Below are 21,714 nucleotides of genomic sequence, written 5' to 3'. Positions count from 1 at the left end.
CAAATTTGATAACACTTTTGTGAAAAAATAGAAACATTCAATGTTTCCCCACTTTAGAGCTAGACATAACTTGCAAAGTGAAAACTGATGGAACTGAAACTGCATGCATGCCTGCCTGCTTAATGTATAAATGTTCATGTTTGGTTGTTTGGTAGACAGAAAAAACACCTTGGAGAAGTGTTCGCCTGCAGTGCTGGATTATGCACTGTGGAGATACACGAAAAGTGAAAGTAGAGATGCTTGTGAATGAGAGGAGGGCGAAGGGCGAAGAGGAGGGAGAACTTGCTACGGTGGGGCTCATGACATTTGGATGAGCCGGAAGGATTTAAATCTCCCCAAAGAGTACATGAAAAGCTGTCCATCACGCTGGGCTCTGCACTTATACTTGAGGAATTAAGTTCTAGCACTTGGCAGGAAAAGGGAACAAATCTTTGTGGACCATTTCTTTAAAGGGACACTGTGTGAGATTTTTAGTTGTTTATTTCCAGAATTCATGTTGCCCATTCACTAATGTTACCTTTTTCACAAATACTTCAAAAACATCAAATTCTAAGTATTCATTATGACTGGAAAAATTGCACTTTTCATACATGAAAAGGGGGATCTTCTCCATGGTCCGCCATTTTGAATTTCCAAAAATAGCCATTTTTATCTGCAAAAATGACTGTACTTGGACCATACTAGAAAATATTTGTTTATTACTTAGTAAACTTTCATGTAAAGATCAAATTTGGCAATATGCAGCCCAGTTTCAATGAGCAGCATAGTTGCAGTACCTTTTTTGACCATTTCCTGCACAGTGTCCCTTTAACTAGTTTAAATTGATCTCTCTTTTTCCCCTTAGCAGGACGTTGAGAAAATTGTGAATAAGTGAAAATTGTGATCGTCTCTCAATGGCAACAAATGGCACAATTATTAAAAGATATTGCAATTATAAGATACTGCAATGCAGAAACTCATGACAATATTGTGGTATATTGCACTGTTATTGCATGCTCTAAAATTGAATACAAAGCCAAGTCCCATATCTGTTAAACTTTATTGGTGTAATCAAAACGAGACAATGTGTAGGTGAATCACCATAAGTCAATACATGTATTCCTCTACCACGTCTGGAGACGTAACCTTAACTGCCATCTTTGGAAATCGATCTCCTGAACGTGCTAAATAGCCGGAAACAAAAGGAAACTAGACTGCAGTAGAGCTTCCTCACGGTCTAACTTTTTGTGGCCTGGTATGACCTGCCCATAATACTTCTCTACGAATGAAGAGAGGTATTAATGGTAGGGTCATACCAGATTATAACCTTTATGGCTTACAGAAGCAAAATTATCAGTCATCTTAAATAAATAGCAAAATAAAATATTTCTTTCCCATCAACAAGATTGTATATCTAAGACCTTTTTTTTATTGAAGGTGTTACCAATGATTTGCTGTTGCCCTACACCATAGGTTATCATGCTGTTAAAAATAGGCCACCTTTCAATACTTACAAAAACAATAACAAAACCATGGCATTATGGGGGCTATCCAGAAAGCCGGTTATGTCACATGCCAACTCAGAACAAGTAGCTAACCCCATAACAGAGGGCTTAGTTTTCTAGGCAAAACAAAGCAATAAGGCTCTTCTGTTGTGAGGTTCATCACCTGGTTTGAGTTCACTTGTGTGTCTTACCGTGCATTCATGTGCTCTGAGAACTATGATAAATGCCAAACGCAGACATGAGAAGGACACATCCCATCCCCCCTCGCGGTATTTTACACTATATACCGAGTTTCCGAGACGGTATAATATCAACTTCCGAGGGCACATGAATGCACGGTTACTCTTCCACTTTTCTGGAACGCCCCCTTGGCAATTTCCACTTTCTTATTTACACGTGCGGCAACGCTGTGCAACCTGACGACAAAACTCAACCACCTCACTCATCCTCTAGTTTTTTTTTTATTTGCTCGGTGTCTGTATCTGAGCAAAAGAGAATCTCTGATGTAAAAGATAGATGTGTAGATATAGGTTTGCAGGTTGGACGAGGTCTAAGTGCTGGGAGATGACTGTTAGCCTCCACTGAGCTTCATAGAGTTCTGCTTATGACATCACTTCCTGCGGTTGCCGCCTCCAGACAGGATCATGACGAGCCTCATGAAGATGTTCAGGGTGTCCATGTAGATGCCCATGCACCTGAAATACACACACAAGACCACGATAGAATTAATAGTGACACAAGACCACGACAGAGATTATACAGTGACACAAAACAAAGTTAACACTGCGGCACAGTGGCTGCCACTCTAATATTGAAAATCATAATTGGACGTAGATGCCCATGCACTGAGCTGCCTTTGGCTAAATGTATGCAAGCGTGTGCTGTATGGTCAATATTATTTGCAATGATGTGTGTGATGTTTTTTTGTACTTATGCAAGTATACAACTGGACACCTTAATTTCCCTCTGGATTAATAAATGATACTCTACTCTACTATACTCTCTACTCTATAAGACAGAGTTAACACTGCAGCACAGAATTGTTGGCTGCCACTCTAATGTTGGTCGTAGCTTTAGTGTTGAAGATTATGACTGTAATGAAGGGCTTCTAGTTTACAATGTGTTGCTTGGTGTATGGAAAAACAAAGAAATTCAGAAACACAGGGCAAAAAAACCTATAATCACAATTCCACAATTTTTTGAGCTACCACTGTCATTATGTATCTGTGGAGTAGACCATATGAACAGGTGACTTACGCGTTGATGGGGTCGTATTTCTGCACGCCGTAGAGTGGGTGTGTCTCTGCTCTCTTGATGACCTTCTGTGTGTCGTAGAGGAGGAACATGCTGAAGAGGACCAGGCCTCCGTACACCGCTATACCGTACAGGCCCGCGCCCATCGCAGAGGAGGGGGGCAGGAACATGGAGCCTGGGGGGGGACAGAGGAGACAGATGCAAATTAATAACACAAAAAGCATCCTATAATTTGGCCATGTAACTGAGCTGACGAAAGAGTTTGCATATTTTTTTCTTCACAATGTCCATTGTTGCATATTATGTCTATTTGAGGAGCTAAAACAGATCGATATCCGAAAATTAATTCCACAGAAAGCTTTATATTGCATTCACATAAACTCTGGTGCCGTTTTGGCAAGTCTGTTATTGACCAACTGAGGTGAAGACAGTTTGCACATTTTTTCCTGCACAATGTCCATTTTTATTTAAAACCTTTTATAATACCATACATTCGAGGAGCTACAACAGTCCGGTAAGGACACAAGTATTTTCCTACAAGTGTTGTAAAATATTCCAAACTGTACACAGCTAACTGAATTAAAACAACTGCACTGATACTGGAATTGAATTGAATTGGCCCAGCTGTGGATCAATCGGCTGGGCACTCGAAAACTAAACCGGCGAACCGGGTTCGAGTCCGGCCCGGGTCATTTGCCGAAACTTCCCAGTCTCTCCCCACTCACTTCCTGCCACCCCCTAACTGTCCCAACACAAAAATTAAGACATAAAAGCCCTAAAAAAATATTCACAACAAAAAGAAAACAAAATTGAATTGAATGTAATTCCAACTCGCCTATGGAGGAGGCGAAGACCACCCCGAATCCGACTGCGAGGGGTCCTCCCATGTTGAGGAACTTCTCGCTGGGGGCGCACATGGCGACAGTGGAGAGGCCGCCCACGATGCCCGCCGTGTACCAGGCGGCACGCATCATCAGGGGCCCGCCAAGCAGGGTCATGGGGGCCACCACCGCACCCATCACGCCTGGAATCATGGGAAAAAACACAACATGGATGATGTATAATAACCATACAAAGACCAACACACACTAACGTGTGCCTCTCTCTCTCACACACACACACACACTTCACATTTGCCACATATAATTAAAAGGCAATGCAAAACATTTTCTTTAATATTTGCTTTACTGTTTACTTAAGTTTAAAGGTTCAACCATTCTGCCAAGAAAGACTGCCAAATAGCATCCAAAGGTGTTGGTTTAGTCACAACAGTTGCACTTATTGCAATAGTTGCCTATTGAACAGATTATCTGACTCAAATCATAACTGTTTGTATGGATATGTAGAGAGATTATTTTTGTAAAAGCCTTAAGAAAAACATATATTATCCTAAATATATTACGTTTACACATAACTGCTGTACGATATTCACAGACTGAAACCTCTGAAAAGGGTTGCTGTATCGTTCAGCATGTGTTATCCTTGACCATACTGCCCTCTAGAGGTTGTTTACGGTACTGCTGTGTCATGGGGCACTTTCACAACACTGACACTGCAGCTGCTGTTGCATCAGTTAAGGTCAGTAGATGGGAATGGCATAGTGTGTGTGTGTGTGTGTGTGTGTGTGTGTGTGTGTGTGTGTGTGTGTGTGTGTGTGTGTGTGTGTGTGTGTGTGTGTGTGTGTGTTTTGTAAGGCTGATGGCTGTACTCAAGTGTGTGCTATATTTTTACTGTAATGTACAATAATGTGTATAAGGCCTTTGTTTTGTATTTGTGTATTTATGTAAGCCGACAGACACCTTAATAGGATTTGGAAAAGTACTCTACAATACCGTACCTGCATGCAGTAGCCAGGCCAAGTGCTTGGGGACAGGGCTGTGCTCGTAGGAGATGGACCGCACGAGCATGCCGGCTCCAATCATGGCAGCAAACGTAGCTCCGATCGCCTGAGGGACACAAAGAAAACACCATATGGATCTGTCATCATTACAGTATGGGCTGTGGTCTCAGTGAGCCCAGTGATTGTGTCTATACACTGTGTCCAGGGCTCTAAATTAACACCAGCCAACCGGCCAAATGCTATGAAATTTCAGTTTGGCTAGTTAAAAAAAAAGCGTTCTAGTCTAGTCACTTTAACCCATTAGTGAGTGTGTGTGTTTGGTTAGTAAGATAATGTTAAGAAATTCTCTACATGTATTATTGAAAATATACTCTGTTATTCTTTGTTACTCTCTTTCTCTTTCTCTGTCTGTCTCTCTCTCTCTCTCCTTTGCTCTGAGTTATGTGACATCTCTGGTCCACAAGGAAAACATCTCTGCCTTGGTCGTCCTGTTTGGGGTATTACTCTGTTGAACTATGACCTTGGATGTTTAGGCTGGTAAAAGCTATCCATCACAGACCAGACGCCACTAAGAGCCACGGAACCAGGGGGAGACGAGACCATATATGTTCCTCATATTATGTTTTACATATTCATGATAGGAAAGATGACGTCATGGACTGGGGGGACTGGGACTGTTTTAAATAAGTTTGTTTCTGTATACACTTCAGGACTTGCTGGGTGCCTCCCCACGCAGTAACTCCTCCGGCCGTTAAACAATAAAATCTGCTCGCAGATTTTAAATGCTACCTCTGTTTCCTGTGTGTTCTTTCAGGTCAATTTGATAAGGTAATACAGTGAAATTGTTAAAGTGATAATGTGAAATTATTCACAGATAAGCATCTACTAGCCATTTTGGCTGGTGATGAAAATTAGTTAATTTAGAGTCCTGATTGTGTCTTTAGATTTATGATGCAAAAAGATGACTCAGAGACCACTGATGACATATTGTCTCCTTGTGACGACACTGTATGATATCTGAAGAGGGTTTGTAGCATGTATGCTCTTAGCAGGAATGTTAAAGTGCATGATGGTCACAAGCCTCTTAAAACAGCCCTTGCCCAGATGGAAGACAATGTTTGAAATGTCTTTTGAGACTACAATAAAACAGAACACCTAAGATATCCCCATCACAACATAACAACGCACGATAATACAAACAGGAAACATGTCAGTCACTTACTACCAGGGCTCTAAATTACAGTAACACCAGCCAAACCGCCAATTGCTGGTAAAATGTCAGTTTGGATAGTGGAAAAGACCAGCTTACAAGCCACTTTGACTCATTCAGTGAGTGTGTGTTTGGCTATTCAGTGAGTGGTTGCTTGGCTATTCAGTGAGTGTGTGTTTGGCTAGTAAGATTAACATCTCCTAGCCATTTTGGTTAATTTAGAGCCCTGCTTACTACCTCAGTGAGTGATACGTCAATGAGTCATGTTAGATAATTGATAAGTCACAAAATACATCAAAATATTTTGGACGCAAAGAGTCACATTTTGAAACAACGATCACAATGGTGCTCCTTGTACACAAGTAAACATCCATTGCATCCTGATTGTCGACAGATGACTTGATTCAGGGAATAAGGCATTGGCTGCAGAGCTGTGCTTTATCATCAAGGATCACTTCACTGCAATGCTCTCAATGCTTACATTAACTAATTATTACATATTTATTTTAATTTGTAGTAACACAGCACAGACCCAGTCTGAACCTTTGACCTCACACCAAATTCTGGTACGGGAGGCAGAGGCACTACTAGGAGAGGTAAACACCAGGCTCCAAGTTAAGTCCGTATGAGGCTTCAGGAGGGAGGTTTACTAGTGTCCCAAGCCAATAAGCTCTGTTCGCACCGGGCATCTGTTACACAAAGACAATAACAACTGAACACAGCAGGATGTTGACTCATTAAGCTGAGATTGGCCCTTCCCTCCGCCAGTGGCAAAGGCAGCCAAGAGCCAAGCCTTCCTTACCTTGCATGGTTAACACCAGACAATCTCACAAGTGAGTTAGTCTGGAGGCTCCCTTTCTCGTAGGAAGGTTGTAGCAAAGAGGTTGGATTAATAAAGAGGATTCAAACCCCGCCCACACAATGCAAAAGAGTGTGTTCAAGTTGGGTCTCCTAAGGGGGCGTTGTCCCCGCCGCCTTCTATTTTTGAGGTGTTTGCACAAGAAGTGAGCTACCGCCATCTATAGCGCTAAGGGAACTCCATTTATTGTCAACCTCAGGACTCTGAAGGTCTCCTCACCAAAGGTCTCCTAAAGGGGTGTTCAACTGACATAAAGTGGATACCAAAAAAAGAACGAGAATGACGTATCTCTGTCTATAAGATCTCTGGTTGTAGCTTACGACTGCCCATAGCAATTCATTGGGCGTTACGAATGTGTCATGGCATGAACGTAGCCCATAGCCAATCGTGTCAGCTGTATCTGTAAGTGAAAGAAAGAAGTGAAAGCCCATTGGGAAACTCCAACTCCCATTGTCATTGTGACACAGCACTCCAGCTATACAAACAAACAGCAGTCATCGCCTTTCCACCCCTCCCCGCTCTCTGATTGGAGCCCAAGATCTAGAACCCTCACAGAGGGATAGAATCCATGCGGTCTTTCAGATCGGAACGATTGTGCAAAGCAGCATGGGATTTCCTGGGCCAAGCCAGGAGCAAGTGGAAAGGAAACTAGGAGCCAAGCCTTGCCAGCCAGGTAGCCAAGAATGGGCTTGATTTACGCATCTTACTGTACTAAAGATTCTTTGGCCTTACCAGCCAGGAGCCCCTCATCATGAGGCCGAGGAGGGCCGGTGTCCTGCTGACTGCCACGGCTGACAGGGCAGTCATCCCCACGCTGCCGGCAAAGTACATGTAGGTGGAGTGGATGCGGTCCTTCACGTACTGGGGCCAGATGCTGGATAGGAAGACAGCAGAAGGAAGGATTAGTTTCACCATAACCTTAACATTTGGGTATTAAGGTATACAATTTTTATACAAGGGTGACGCCTATTCCCTGATTATCTCTGTCGTTTCACAACATATAAGCCAAGGTATACAACACATTAAGAGTAAAAGAAACTGGAATTCAACCCCTTAGGTTCTGCGCTATGTTATAACCGGTCACCAAAATTTTAATGGCCACGTCTTAATCTGTTACTTAAGGCTTAAGTTGAGTATTTTCAGCATACAGTGAATAGGCCCACCAGCGAGCCCATCTGCAGTAAGAGGCTAATGAAGGTGATGTACTCACACAGACTTCTCAATGGCTCCGATCTCGTTTGACATCCCCAGTCCATAGTAGCACAGAGCTCCCATTCCTACAGCCGCTCCTCCAGCCAACACCATCTTGCCCACGTTGTCAACTTCATTAGGGAGAGGGACATAGGCAGAGACATAAAATATTACATCATTACATTGCATTTGGCAGACGCATAGCCTGCTACGAAGTGCACAGGTAATAAACAGAACAACAGTGCAAATGCTAAGTGGGGTTACATTTTTTTGTTTTTGTTTTTGAAAGTACATTAGCACAGGGTTTAGTAATACATAGAAGAGGATAAGTGGGGAAAGCATGTACGCGTAGGACATTCAATGCCATCAAACTGAAACACATACCAAACAATAAAAAGTATGAATTTATTCCACAGAGATTTCCTACATCAAAACATGACAAACATTGCGGCTTATTTACTTTTCATGGCGGTCTCGGTGGCTGGCTCAAATGCTGCTTCATGAAGCTGTTCCTTGGAGGTCTTTGAGCGGCGGAAGCCAAATCTGGTTCTGGTGGAGTAGTTCTAAATAAGATGAGAAATAGAAAGGGTTTTGACATGGTTTTTAAAGTGTTAACCCTTTCGGTCTGCTCATGTCTTCCTTATTTTAAATGCATGCATTACAGCCTGTATGTACACTGTACATCATATCCATTCGCTTACATGACAAAATGAGACATGCATTGATTTCTAAATGCCCACAAAACCAAGTCTCGAAAACTCAATGGCTTACCTGGCTTTGCTTGACAAGTGGCTGATACGTCTTGTTGACAGACGTCCTCAAAGCAGGAGATCCCTGCGTCAACGCCGTGCGAATTCCCATCACAGGGACTGTTCGCAGGCAAACTATCCTTGCCGCCAGCATTTTGTGTTTTATTAACGTCCACTCCTCTGTTAAACAAGAAAGATGACAACAATGAGGTCCAAGGGTCTACAGCATAATTGCAGATAACCTGTAGCTAGTGCCTATTTCAACCTAGGTATTTGCTCTGACTGACGCAAGAGCTATGTAATAGTAGTTACGAGTTAGCTAAGACTAATTGCTATCCAAATAACGTATAAACATCACATCATGCAACATCACTTCAGCATTTCCCAGACACTAAGGCCACAATTCCACGATGTGAATGAAATGCATAACGTTTGCATAAAGATATAGCCTACCAAATTGCTTGCTAGCTATTCAGAGACAGCAAGCCACTTTAAGTCAACATCTGCGATAATGCTGCTATGGTGAAATCCTATCAAAAATGCACTGGAATATTGTTTCGAACAGTCTTGTATATTCTAACAGTCTTGTATCTTAAACAGCTCTACAAAAAACAAACACTGAAACCATGTTAGCTAGCTAGCTCTATCTATCTATCAACAGAGGTGCGTAGCTATCGCCACTGTCAAATTTGTTATTCTGTATCTTTGCAGCCTAGTAGCTACATTGTTTCGACGCCAGCTTTCATCGACTGCCAAGGTGTTCGTATACTCATGTAACAAGTGAACTATAATTTCAAATCGTAAAATGTACAATGTAACATAATTCACTGTAACATTACTTACATGCGACTTGAGTTGGATACGGTAGTTTTTCCAGAGCGTTCTGGAATTACGCAAGGTCATGCATTACGGAAGAAAAACTCACAACCGGAAGTACGTAGCAGCTCTAATGACTTTGATGTCTCATCATTACCTAAAGCTTTTATAAACAAAATACCGATAATATGAATTATACACAATCAGTATTTTACTTATGGCCTAAAGGTGCAGTAATATTTAGACACTTGTATAGTTTTTTTTATACATACACTAATCATATGCAACTATGGTGGCCACGGACGGTTTACTGCACGCCTACCGGGTCCAGGCCCAGGGGCCCAACTAGGGGGTCCCGAAACTCAAGCAATTTTAATGTCACTCTTAAAACATGCATCTCAATATCCTATTGGGCTCTTGAAGCCTTGAAACACTGGTTAGTCTGTAATTTTGTCTTTAATAGGGGCCCTCCATCGTAGGTTTTTAGCCTATTCATCCCTGTTATGTAAGAGTTGTGTTTAGATAGGGCCCCCAACTGTGAAAATCTATACTTGTCATCAGCAAAGGGCCCTCAGTCCATTTACCATATGGGGCCCAGAAAATACAGGGAAGTTGATCTTGCAAGTAATCTTGGTAACCTATCTGAAAGGACCCTTCAACTAGCCTAAATAACATGGGTTAATGGTATTTCATAATATAAAATATAATATTACTGCAATAATAACTGTCAAAATATATTTGTACACAAATACCGCATACAACAAATACTATATTGCAAATAGGCCTACTGCAATGCAAAAAGTTTTTTTGTCATAGAAGAGCTAGGCCTAGGCTACACCAGGTTATACATCATTTATTAAAAAATACATTTGAACAAAATTACTGCAGACAGATGTTGCAAAAACTGAATGCAAAAAGTTGTTTTGGTCATATAAGAGCCATACCAGGTTGTTATCCCCTGTTGATTTATATATATGTATATATATATATATATGTATATATATATTAAGATTTGGACAGGTGGATAGGAAGTGAATAGGGAGAGACATGGGGAGGGGTCCGCAAATGACCTGGGCCGGGAATCGAACCCGGGTTGGCCGCATGGCAGACAAGGCCCGTACCGGTTGGCCATGGCAGGGCCTCCCCTGTTGATTTAAAAAAAAAAAAAAAACATTCCTGATTGATTGTACTTTTAACAACCATATTTTCATATTTTCTCTGGAGATACCTTAAGAACCCTCAACATCAAAAAGGGCATCTAAAGTTGAAGCTAACTTCTGAATCTTTTCCGAACCAACACCCATGGAGGGGGGCCCTTTCTTTATGTCTGTTCCAGGGCCCATCTTCATAAACCATCCCTGGTGTCAAATGATCTATTTATTCATTCTATACATTTCCACCTCTGCTGAATTATTGCCAATTGTGTAGTTCCCTGTTAGATATTTTCTGAGGCCCGAATACTTTCTGAATCCTTCTTAGGCAGCTGTTATGAAAGCTGGAAAGTTTGCCTATGTCCTTTTCAGTCATTCTCCAGCATTCAGAGCCGTAAAGGAGGAGAGACCTAACACAACTGTTGTAGATCTTGATCTTGGTGCTCGTTGATATATTTACTGATTTCCAGATGTTGCGAAGGTTTAGAAATGCCGCTCTCGCTTTCCTATTCTGGCTTTTATATCGTGATCTGCTTCATCTTCTGCAGTTATCACACTTGCAAGGTATGTGAAGGAGGATTTGGAGGTCAGTTCTCTACCATTTACAAGTATTACAGGCTTCTCTTTCATGTTGAGGGGCATGACCACTGATTTATTCCCATTTATTTGTAGGCCCAACATGCTGGCAGATTTCTGAAGTGTGGAGGTGCATTAATCACTAAATCAGTCCTTGTTCCCATCAGAGAGTACTGTTATTATTCATGCTCGTGCAATGTTTGCCATAAAATCTCATTCAATGTCAGTATGTACTGCTGGTGTACTTTTTATTGACAATAAAAAATGTGTCTAATTGTATTCATTAGTATAGGCCTATTAAAATGTTGCTGCAATGGTGTTAGCAGGTCAGCTAAATTCCCTTTTTATTTGCAGATATTTTGTTGTTTCATAGAGCAGCATTGGAGAATTACACTTACACTAATATATATTCCTCTTACAAATTCTGGGTTTTTGTACTTGAGATTCTCATCATGAAATGCGTTGCAGTTCCTAAATTTGTCAAGCAGTCACAGCTGATTGTATCTTAAATAGTAAAAAAAAACACAGCTACCAGAACTGTGACACCATAAAAGTGTGAAATGTAAAATGCAAAATGTCAAAACTTTCTCTTCACATATGACCACCATCCTGTCCTTCTTAGTCCTCCCTGTTTTTCCATCTCAGTCTTTTTCAGTGTCATGGTCAGCATCTGCTCGAGTATCCTAATTTCAGTGTTTTTCTTCTCCAGTTGTCGATTGAACTCGGCGTGCATCTTTGCATTTGAGAACTGGAGGTTTCGCTGGAGTTCAGGCAGGATGATCTTCATGAGGTTTCGCTCAGCTTCAGCCAAGGCCTCCCTCTCGTAGTTCTCCTGAATTTCTTCAATCTCTTTCCTGTGTGTCTCCTCCTTCTCTCTCTTCTCTCTCTCCATCTCCTCTCGCAGACGTTGCCTTTCTTCCTCTGCTTCAGCCCTCTGTTCAGACTCCTCCTTCAGCTGTCTTTCCAGCTCCTGCCGTCGCTCCTCATTCCGCTCCTCCTCCAGCTCTCTCTCCAGATCAACGATCTTGATCTCAAGAGCCTCAATCTTCTCATCTTTTTCCTGGATCTTTACCTTCAGTACCCTAACGCACTCCTGCAACTCCTCCTCATGTTGTTTCATAAGCTCCCTCTCCTCCCTTTCCCTCCTTTCTTCTCGTTCTTTCTGGATCATTCGTTCCATCTCTCTCAGCTGATTCTCTGCCTCCAGATAGGTCTCACTGTTGTAGAAACTATCCTTCCCATTGTGGTCAACCAAATCATCAATTTTTCTTAGAAGTCCTTCCACCTGCAGGTCACTGCTGTCATTCTTGCTTACATTCAGAAGATGCCACCTGTGTCCACATTTCTCAACCACTTTCATGAACTCCTGACACCCTGTGGTCAGCTTCTCCTCCATGGTCTCCTCAGTTATTTCTTCTCTACAGGTGAAAAGAATCAGGGTGTGCTTCCAACTCATCCCTGCAAATAAGTTCTCAACATACTTAGTCAATGCTGCAGCCTCTGTTGTGGTATCTTCGACAGGGATGACAAGTATGAAGGCATGTGGTCCAGGAGCTGAGAGCTGCATACACAGCGCAACATCCTCCCTCAGTTTCCCCTGATGAACTTCAGGGCTGAACCAGTTTGGAGTGAGCACCACATTCACACGTCTATCGCCCACGCTCTCCTGTTGGCTCTCACTGCTCTGGTTCTCTGAGAAGGTGCTGGTCTCACTGCTGCCCACACTAGTCTCACTCTTGGTGCTAGTCTCACTGCTGACCGGTGTCTGCCCCAGTATGGCGTCTCGTGCTGCCTTTTTCTCAGCAGCATTCTTCCCCAGCAGCACCAGCCTCAGCTCAGGCTTGGGACCACCAGGAGTCTGTGAGGCCACTTCACTGGTCTGCTCCTCTGACACTGCAGATAAGATAAAAAAGAGTAAGTTTTGTCTCATGCACTGTCGTCGATTCACACAATGATGATTTACTGGTATTTCTGCATATCATTTTGATGTTAGTCCACAGCATTTTGCACATTTGTGCATTTTCGCTGTTGCAATTTTGTCAAAACACTGATTCTTGAGAAAGTGGCTAAAACAGGTTGTAATGTTGACAGAAAAAAACAAAGTGAATTACAAAATTATATGGTATATCCTCGTAGACTAAGGTCTTGGCTTTTCAGAAATGCACAAGGCCAATCTCCCCATTATGTATTTTTTTCAGAAATCAGGCTTTTCTCTGATCATACCTTGTTTTTTGTCAACACCGTCAGACACAATTAAAAGTTATTAAAATTGTATTGATTTGGTTGCATATGTATCTGGAGTTTTTAAGTGATTATGTGTATTTTTTGGTTCACACATATGCCTTTAAATGTTGAAAATTCACTTTTGTTCTATTTTAACACTGTTTCATGTGTTCTAATTTTAAAATATGTACCGTCATACGATGCTTACTTAACGCCTAAATAGAACAAACAATTTTTTGTAATTTCACAAATATTTGTGTAGGCTTAAATTGGCTATTACTTTGATATTTCAACAACTCCTAAGGAAAATGTTGTAAGCACATTCCTTTAAAATGTCCAAAACACCTTACGGTGGTGACTTAAGAACTGACGGTGGTGACAGTAATCTGAGAGTGGTGAAAGTGGCCTAATTAGTACCTGCATTTGGCAAAATAAATAGCCCTCTCAAGTCAATGGCATCTTGCATAAACACTTTATTTTTGTGTGTGCACACTGAGCATGTGTTTTTACTTCATTAGTTAGATTATCTAGGAAGGAAGCCACTGGTTGTTGAAAATGTGGTAAAAACAGCTTTTAAGTTGTTCAAATACAAAATATAGAGGTGTATTATTATACATGTAGGTCTTGGCTGTGCAGTGAGTGCATTGGCCAAGCTCCCCATGTTTAACATTTTTCATAAAATGGGCTCTTTCTTGTTTAGTCAACAGCGGCAGACAGAATTAGAAGTAAAAACACATGTTTACTGTATTAAAGTGAATTATTTTAACAATTCAACATAACTGTAGATACTTACTGTATGCATATTCTTAAAACACGTCAAAAACACGTAAAACATATGTTTTTTGGTGAACTCCATCAGATGTCACCACCGTCAGGTTTTCTGACAAAAAAACCTCCAAATGCACCTCAGTGGTGGCTAGAGTATCATTTTGGATCACAATTATTACTAACATGCCTAGTAATGTTTCATTAACCAGCACAATTTAGTAAAATATGGAACAACATGATGAGCAGAACAAAATCTGACGGTAGTGACATCTGACGGTGTGAGACAAAAAAACACTCTTTTAAATATTATGCATTGTTTGTTCACATTAGCCATTTCATTTTCGCTCTGTTTCTTGGGTGCTTCATACCTTTTCTGAAAAAAATGATATTTATTAACATTAATGTAATACAATACTATTAAAACCCCCGACGGTGTTGACAGTTTATGGTTGGGACAGTACCAGTGTCCAAACAAATTAACAAATTGAGGACAAAATAAAAAACTTACAGGAGCTTCAGTGATGGTGAAGTAGGCAGTAGAGCTAAAGGTTTGAAAAGGGGTCCTCAGTAATGAAAATTACCTTGTGCATACCTGATTTTATTGTCTTTTAGAAAAAATCTGACGGTGGTGACCAATATGCTGGACACATTTTGAGCAATCAGTAAATAATAGTAAATATTGTTTTACATCCACTATGTGCACATCTGTAGAACCACTTTAATATGGTCTTCCACATCATGGTGATATTGTTCTATTCTGTTAGTGATTTTTGTATTTTAAGTCAATTGAAATGATGATGCCAGTCCTTGGGACAGGCGTTTTTACAGGGTGTGGACAGGTTTATAGCCATGAAAAGTAACAAAATTACACTTAAATATTTCAAACAACTGTGTATTCGTGTGACAGACCCCTTGGCCATTACCTGGGTTCATTTTGTTTGTGAAAATTTAGTTGATTTTCAACAGAATTAATATTTTACTGCAGGGACATGTTTTTTGCCAAACTTTCAAGAATCAGTGANGAACCATGACATTGTCAAATATGATCAGATGAAAAATGGAGCGGTAGCCAATCAACAACACACATTACATACAGAATTATTGATATTATGCTAGGGTCATTCTATAATTTGAGTGACATTTCAGTAATTTGAGTGAGTTTTTTCTGCATTTTTCTGTTTATTATTTTCCAATAAATAACAAGTGCTTAAGTCCCTTAAAAAGTATTTAAAGAGACAAAACCGTAATCTGTCATAACAACTGTATGTACTGTAACAAGTCTCTCATAAAACTGCCTCAAGCTAATGAGTGACAAAGTTGGTGGAGGCGTAACATAGTTCACGGCCATATTTTAGAGTACTGTGCTTTCACCACAAGACCTTAATCGATTCATATTTTCATGGGCTTCATCTGTCTGCTTATAAATATAATTTCTAAATCAGGTTCTTAAGAATATGTTGAAAACACAGTTGACAGACAATTTTCCCTCTCTAAAACCATCAAGTATGGATTAAAATATAATGAAGAGGGGGGCACTGTGGCGCAGTGGCACAGCGCGCTAAGCTCCCCACATTTGGGCTTGCATGCCCACGGGGACCCCGGTTCGAGTCCGACCGGGGTCATTTCCCGATCCCAGCCCGTCTCTCTGTCCCACTCGCTTCCTGTCACCATCTCGGACTGTCCTATCAAATAAAGCCAATAAATTTATTTTAATAGAAAATAATATATTGAAGAGGTGAACTCAAAACTTTAGGTTACGTCTGTAAACCCGGTTTTCTAAGGGATATGAATGAGATTGGGATGTCACTCTCAGTGCAGACCAGGGCTTTGAACCGGTTCAAGGAACAAAAACGAAAACCGGGAACTTTTTGTATTTTACAGGGAACAGAAACTAAACCGGAAACGTTATTATTTGTTACTGTATGTTCTGGAACGGGAACACTTATTTAAAAATAATGATAACCGGTTAATACCGGTTACTACCGTTCCTCAAACAAAACAAAAAAGGTAATTATTTTCCTGTGCACGTTACCATGACAGCTGAGGTTCACGTCCCGTGTGACATCAGACATTCTCTGACTGAATGGAGAGAGAGCTGTGGACTAAGTCTCCACTTCACATCTTAAATAAGAGAAACCACTGTCATACAAAAGGGGAGAGTTTCCATTGAATCATTGTAAGACATTGCAGAGAAGCGCGTGTAAAGCGCACCGAGAATGTTCAACGTTATTGGGCACCCATGGCCGCTTCAAATATGCACAAACTCACAATGTCCGTCATAGCGCTCCCCGTGACCCAAGTCAGCATGGAGCGTGCATTTTCATCATTGAGGTTTATTCTCCGCTTCTCCGCTTAGGTCGTCCCTGAATGACAAAATTCTGGAGGATATTCTTTTCATTTGCTTGAATAAACAGTTTGGAATGTAGGCTGACCCATTTGCACTTCCGTCTTTCCTGGTTAATTAACGTCAGTTAGGCCTATGGGAGTAATTAGCTGACAGGAACGAAATTAACCGCTCCGGGAACAGTATTTTTTTTGTTCGGGAATGTCAATATATTGGTGGAACTTATAAGCGGCAACGTTATGATTCCGTTTCTGTTCGGAACGGAACATTTGGAAAAAAAATAACGGTTCAAAGCCCTGGTGCAGACCATTTGCCGAAGCTCAATCACGCCGTAGGCCTATGGGCCAATTAGCTATTGAATAGAGCTTCGGCAAATAGTCTGCACTGAGAGTGACATCCCAATGGAGATGACGAGTGAATCGACCGAAAGAGAACTTACCAAAAGGTCTTCACATTACCATCCAAAGAGGTAATGATATTAAATGTTATGATGTTGGCCATATGACTTAGTACCAAACCATTGCTGATTTATGGAGGGGTTTTCAGTTTTTGACACCATGGCTGGACTGGGGGAGGAATAGGGCCTGGGCACTTTTGGCCTTAAAGGGGCCCCTCATAATTAGCGGCGCAGAACTGACGCACCCCGCACCCTCTTGGGCCCCTATTTTTTTTTTTTTTTTTTAACATTTCTGAAAATAGGGGCCCATAAGGGTGCAGGGCCCACCGGGAAATGCCCGCTATGCCAGATGGCCAGTCCAGCCCTGGTTGACACAGTTTTCTGGGATGCACACCAAATCCCTGATTTAATGTACAGTAGGCCTATAATAGGAAATAATGGGCTTTTCAACACTTTTGTCATGTTACAATATCTATTGTGAATAAATGTGTAAATATTGTTTACACAAAAAAGCTTTTTACTTGTCAAAGACTGAATCTGACATTTGGAAAACAGGATGGTATGAAAACATCAAAATACAGTAATATATATTCATTTTCTCAGAGGAAAATGCCATTATTTGTTGACTTTTAGAAGATAAATGTGTGCTGATGTAGGCCTACAAAAGATCATTGGTTGAAGTTAAATGTTAGTGGAATTGACAAATAAAGCTCATGGACTTAAAATGTTACTCCAATTATAGAATGACCCAGATTATAGATATTATAGATATTTTTGTAGACCAAAAAAATCTTTACTAGTTGGCGGAAAACCCATGCTGCTCCTCCTCCTCCTAGCTGCAGTTCAAGGGAAAAAGTAATTACTTGCATTAAACAAAACAGTTATCATTGAATGAGTAGTTTAAGCAAGGTTAATGTACTGTCTATATGTATGTACGTATGTAGCCTACAGTATGTATATATATGTACGTATGTACGTACATATATACGTACGTATGTATGTACTGTATGAATGTATGTATGTATGTATGTATGTATGTATGTATGTATGTATGTATGTATGTATGTATGTATGTATGTATGTAGGCCTATATATGTATGTATGTATGTATGTATGTATGTATGTATGTATGTACTGTATGTATGTATGCATGTATGTATTATGTTTGTATTTAGGTCTGTGTTTGCATTTAGGTAGCCTATGAATGAATGTATTTTATAATGTAATGTAATGTAATGTAATGTAATGTTACGTGTATGTATGGATGGATATTGATTTAAGCATTGAATTTACCATCATGATGCTGAAGCTGCTGTTCGAGATCTCTGTGGAGACTTTCTATCTCATTCTGATTTTTCGATCGTTCATCCTGAAGGTTTTCTATATCCTCTTTATATTTTTCCACTGTTTTTGTCAAAGTTTGGATTTCAAGATCCTTTTCTTCCATTTTCTTCAAAAAATCACTCCATTGTGTCGAACCTTTTAAAGACAATGATAAGTACTTAAAAGTGAAAGCCCAACTGGGAAACTCAAACTCTCATTGTCATTGTAACACAGCACTCCACAAGTGCACACTGCACACAACGAAACTGCATGGTGATAGCTTGTATGGCGTCATAACAGGTACCAACATGTCATATGCCATAGAGTATGTACTTGAATAACATGTGCACTTACAACTAGAACACACTAAAGGGTGAAATTGAGTTTTCTTTTAGGAGGTCTGCTCTCTGACTAATGCATGAGTTTGAATGATGTTTTTCTATATAAAATTGTACAATTGTCTGCCGACTTGGCTCAGGCTGAGAAATATTGTGAGAAAATTGAAATATTTTGGAATTCAATATCAGTTTTCACAGAGGAAACGGAACAAAACTGAAATTGCTAAAGTACTACTACTACTACTACTACTACTACTACTACTACTACTACTACTACTACTACTACTACTACAACAACAACTACTACTACTATTACTACTACAATAATAATAAAAATAATAATAATAATAATAATAATAATAATAATAATAATAATAAAAATAATAATAATAATAACCGCAATAATAACCAACTATTTTGACCATTTCTCAAATTCTGTAACTGTCGAGTGTAATTCAATTCACAGCCAGCCTATGATGGGAAAGACAAAAGTCCTAATTATATAAGCAATAAAATTCAGTTGATAAAGCATTCAGAGTACTTACTTGGGCAGATGGTGAAACTCTTACCTATTCAAGGGAAGAAAAGGAAATGGTGTCACATGAATAATAACCTTAAATTTATGAAACTGAATTCATCCTGTAGCAAGCCTCCTCAGATGGGATCGCCAGCGGGCCTATTCTAGTGCTATAGTGATGTTGGCTATGATTATGTCCTTGATTGTAAGTCGCTTTGTTTATAAAGCGTCTGCCAAATGCAATATAATGTAATGTAATATTCACTATTTGCTGAAAATATTCAACTACATCATAACAAAATTGATATGACAGTACAGAGAGCTCTGCGCTAAGGGGTTCAAGTACCAAATGAAAATATTTCCAAAGATATAAAATAAATCCCTGTAGATACAGTATGCACATCGTGTTTTATTCTTGCCTTAAAGCAAGACCACAGACTAATTGCCCCATATATCATTACTTACTGTAACTGCTGTAGTTGATGTGTAGACAACCTCTAATGGGTATAACTTCTTGGATGACTTCACATATGTAGTGTCCAGCATCTGATGCTCTCATGTCTCTCAAAATCAGAGAGATCGTCCCTTCTCCCAACTCCTCTGTGAGCATATCCAGTCTGCCCTCATGGCTTGTGGCCACTCTAACCTCACCATTTTTATACCGACAGATGCGGTCTCTTTCCTTAAACCACCTGATGTTTGCCCCAACAAAACTGGTCTTTGGTGAAAGTTGGAAAGATAATTTTGCATTGTCATGAAGGGCACAGCTGCTATTCACACTTAAAGGGACAAGCTGTGGACCTGTGGATAAAAAAACATTATTACAATTCAAACATTGCATTTTTGGCAAAATGACCATGCTCATCCATAAGCAATTTGCATCAGACAAAATTACATTTGCACTGAACATTCATCCAGATTCTATGCATTTTAGTCTTACCTTGCAGAGGTGCTTACACTTGCTCTATAGGCTTGTTTTGAATCAGTTCTGAGATTTGTACAACATCTTTTATTTTGGACAAATGGTTGCATGAACAAGAAAAATCTTGCTATGCTATTTGCCTGGTCTGAAAGTTAGACTGAAATATTTCAGTCTGCACATGTATAAGTAGTAATCTGATTACGTCACATGAACAACAAATAACATACAAATTAATACACATTATGGACATGGCCAGGCCCCTAGGTATATATCTGACATGCTTCAGCACTACTCTGCACCCAAGTGCCTCTGATCTGCCAATAAATGTCTCCTCCATGGCAACTCCGTGTCACTGGACTGCTTTTCCTCATCAGATCTGTTCTCAAAGTCAGATCTGACTCAAAACACATACTCTATGTACACATTGGCCTTGGCTTTCTAGTTCTTTTTTTAAAAAAAAACCTTTTGTCCCTCATCTCATTATTTCTTTTTTCCCTAATCTTTAACTTGCCTTTTTATTGCACTAGTCTTATAGTGTGACACTGTACAGCTCTTTGGCAAGTTCTTGCTGTGTTTAAAATGTGCTACATATATAAATTAAACTTATTTACTTACTTAGTATCTTAAAGGTGCACTGTGTAAAATAAGTAGTTTATTTCCAGTAGTTAAGTAGTTAAGTAGTTTATTTAATTAATTCATGTTGCACATTCACAGATAACAGGACTTCCAAAAACAGACATTTTTAGCTTCAAAACCTACTGTGCTTCTGTAAATATCTCTTCATTTTTTGGTAAATATTTAATGAAAAGATCAAATTGGCAGTAGAAAGCACAGCTTCAATCAGCAGCATAGTTGCAATACCTACTCTTGCCACCATCCTACACAGTGCACCTTTAAGTACAGGGGATGTACAAAACAATGGAAACGCCTGTCATTTTAGTGTGAGACCAAAAATGTCTCCTTTTTGAACTCTGGCATGCCCCCCATAATGTAGTGTGCATTGCAAAACGTTGAGCAAAACTGTGCTCTAACCCTGCCGATTGAACCTTCACACTTCACCTTACTGGTGCAATTTGCAATTAATGAAGATTGGCAGACAAGCTGGTCCACTTGAGCCATGAAACTTCCCACACTAAAATGACAGGTGTTTCCATTATTTTGTCAAACCCCTGTAAATAAGCTCACAAATAACCTACATTTGCCTTTACCACAAATTCAGTACATATTTTAACACATTAATCAAGAAATGACTTTGGCTAAATACTTTGCATTGGCAGACATGTGGAACAACTTCTCATTGAGCTTTCACTTCAATGTCCCCTCAAATACTGTATTTGTGAGGTCCTAGTTGAACATTTGCAGAGATGCAGTGAGGTGAAATTTTAAAGAATAAAATGAGTTTTTCTTCATGATTCAGATTTTTTTTTAAAGGCACGCATAGCCAGCACACAACACACAACTGAAATCAAAATGGAGGATGGAGGAATCCACTTACTAATGTTGCCTCTGGATGCCATTTTCTTACCTAGGGAACATAGTTTCAGAAACCATTCAAATACGTGTACTGCCACGTTTCAACGTGCTTCACAATGAATATAAATTATAAATAAAAATATACATATACAAATAGAAATATCTCTGTTCTTAAATGATACTGTAAATTGTTCAGTGATAGAGTTTTAAAAAACCTCACCAGACTAGTTGATATCCACTAATCCTGTATATCCTAATCCATTCCAACAGTTATTTTCT

At 39.9% G+C, this 21,714-nt stretch overlaps 1 protein-coding gene across 1 annotated transcript; it reads right to left on the bottom strand.

The window, feature by feature from the left end:
- Positions 1-1,020: 1,020 nt before the first annotated feature.
- On the bottom strand, positions 1,021-9,525 carry ghitm (growth hormone inducible transmembrane protein). Its single transcript, XM_063221952.1, has 9 exons — positions 9,431-9,525; positions 8,610-8,767; positions 8,299-8,401; positions 7,858-7,969; positions 7,380-7,521; positions 4,576-4,684; positions 3,574-3,762; positions 2,742-2,913; positions 1,021-2,179 (listed from the first exon to the last, which is right to left on the bottom strand). Exons 2-9 carry the CDS (start codon positions 8,739-8,741, stop codon positions 2,095-2,097), a joined length of 1,044 nt encoding a protein of 347 aa, XP_063078022.1. The 5' UTR covers positions 8,742-8,767; positions 9,431-9,525; the 3' UTR covers positions 1,021-2,094.
- Between the last annotated feature and the right edge of the window lie 12,189 nt (positions 9,526-21,714).

This window comes from Engraulis encrasicolus, chromosome 17 (assembly GCF_034702125.1).
Source record: "Engraulis encrasicolus isolate BLACKSEA-1 chromosome 17, IST_EnEncr_1.0, whole genome shotgun sequence".
NCBI classification, from domain to species: domain Eukaryota; kingdom Metazoa; phylum Chordata; class Actinopteri; order Clupeiformes; family Engraulidae; genus Engraulis; species Engraulis encrasicolus.
The sequence above is the reverse complement of the archived record's forward strand: the minus strand, read 5'-3'. Positions and strand labels throughout refer to the sequence as shown.

Excerpts from the sequence above, each read along its gene's own strand:
- ghitm (XM_063221952.1), bottom strand. The coding sequence starts at position 8,741 with ATGCTGGCGGCAAGGATAGTTTGCCTGCGAACAGTCCCTGTGATGGGA. Across the intron at positions 2,914-3,573 it reads GGTCTTCGCCTCCTCCATAG|GCTCCATGTTCCTGCCCCCC; the intron begins GCGAGTTGGAAT and ends GTCCCCCCCCAG. Across the intron at positions 2,180-2,741 it reads AAATACGACCCCATCAACGC|GTGCATGGGCATCTACATGG; the intron begins GTAAGTCACCTG and ends TGTGTATTTCAG.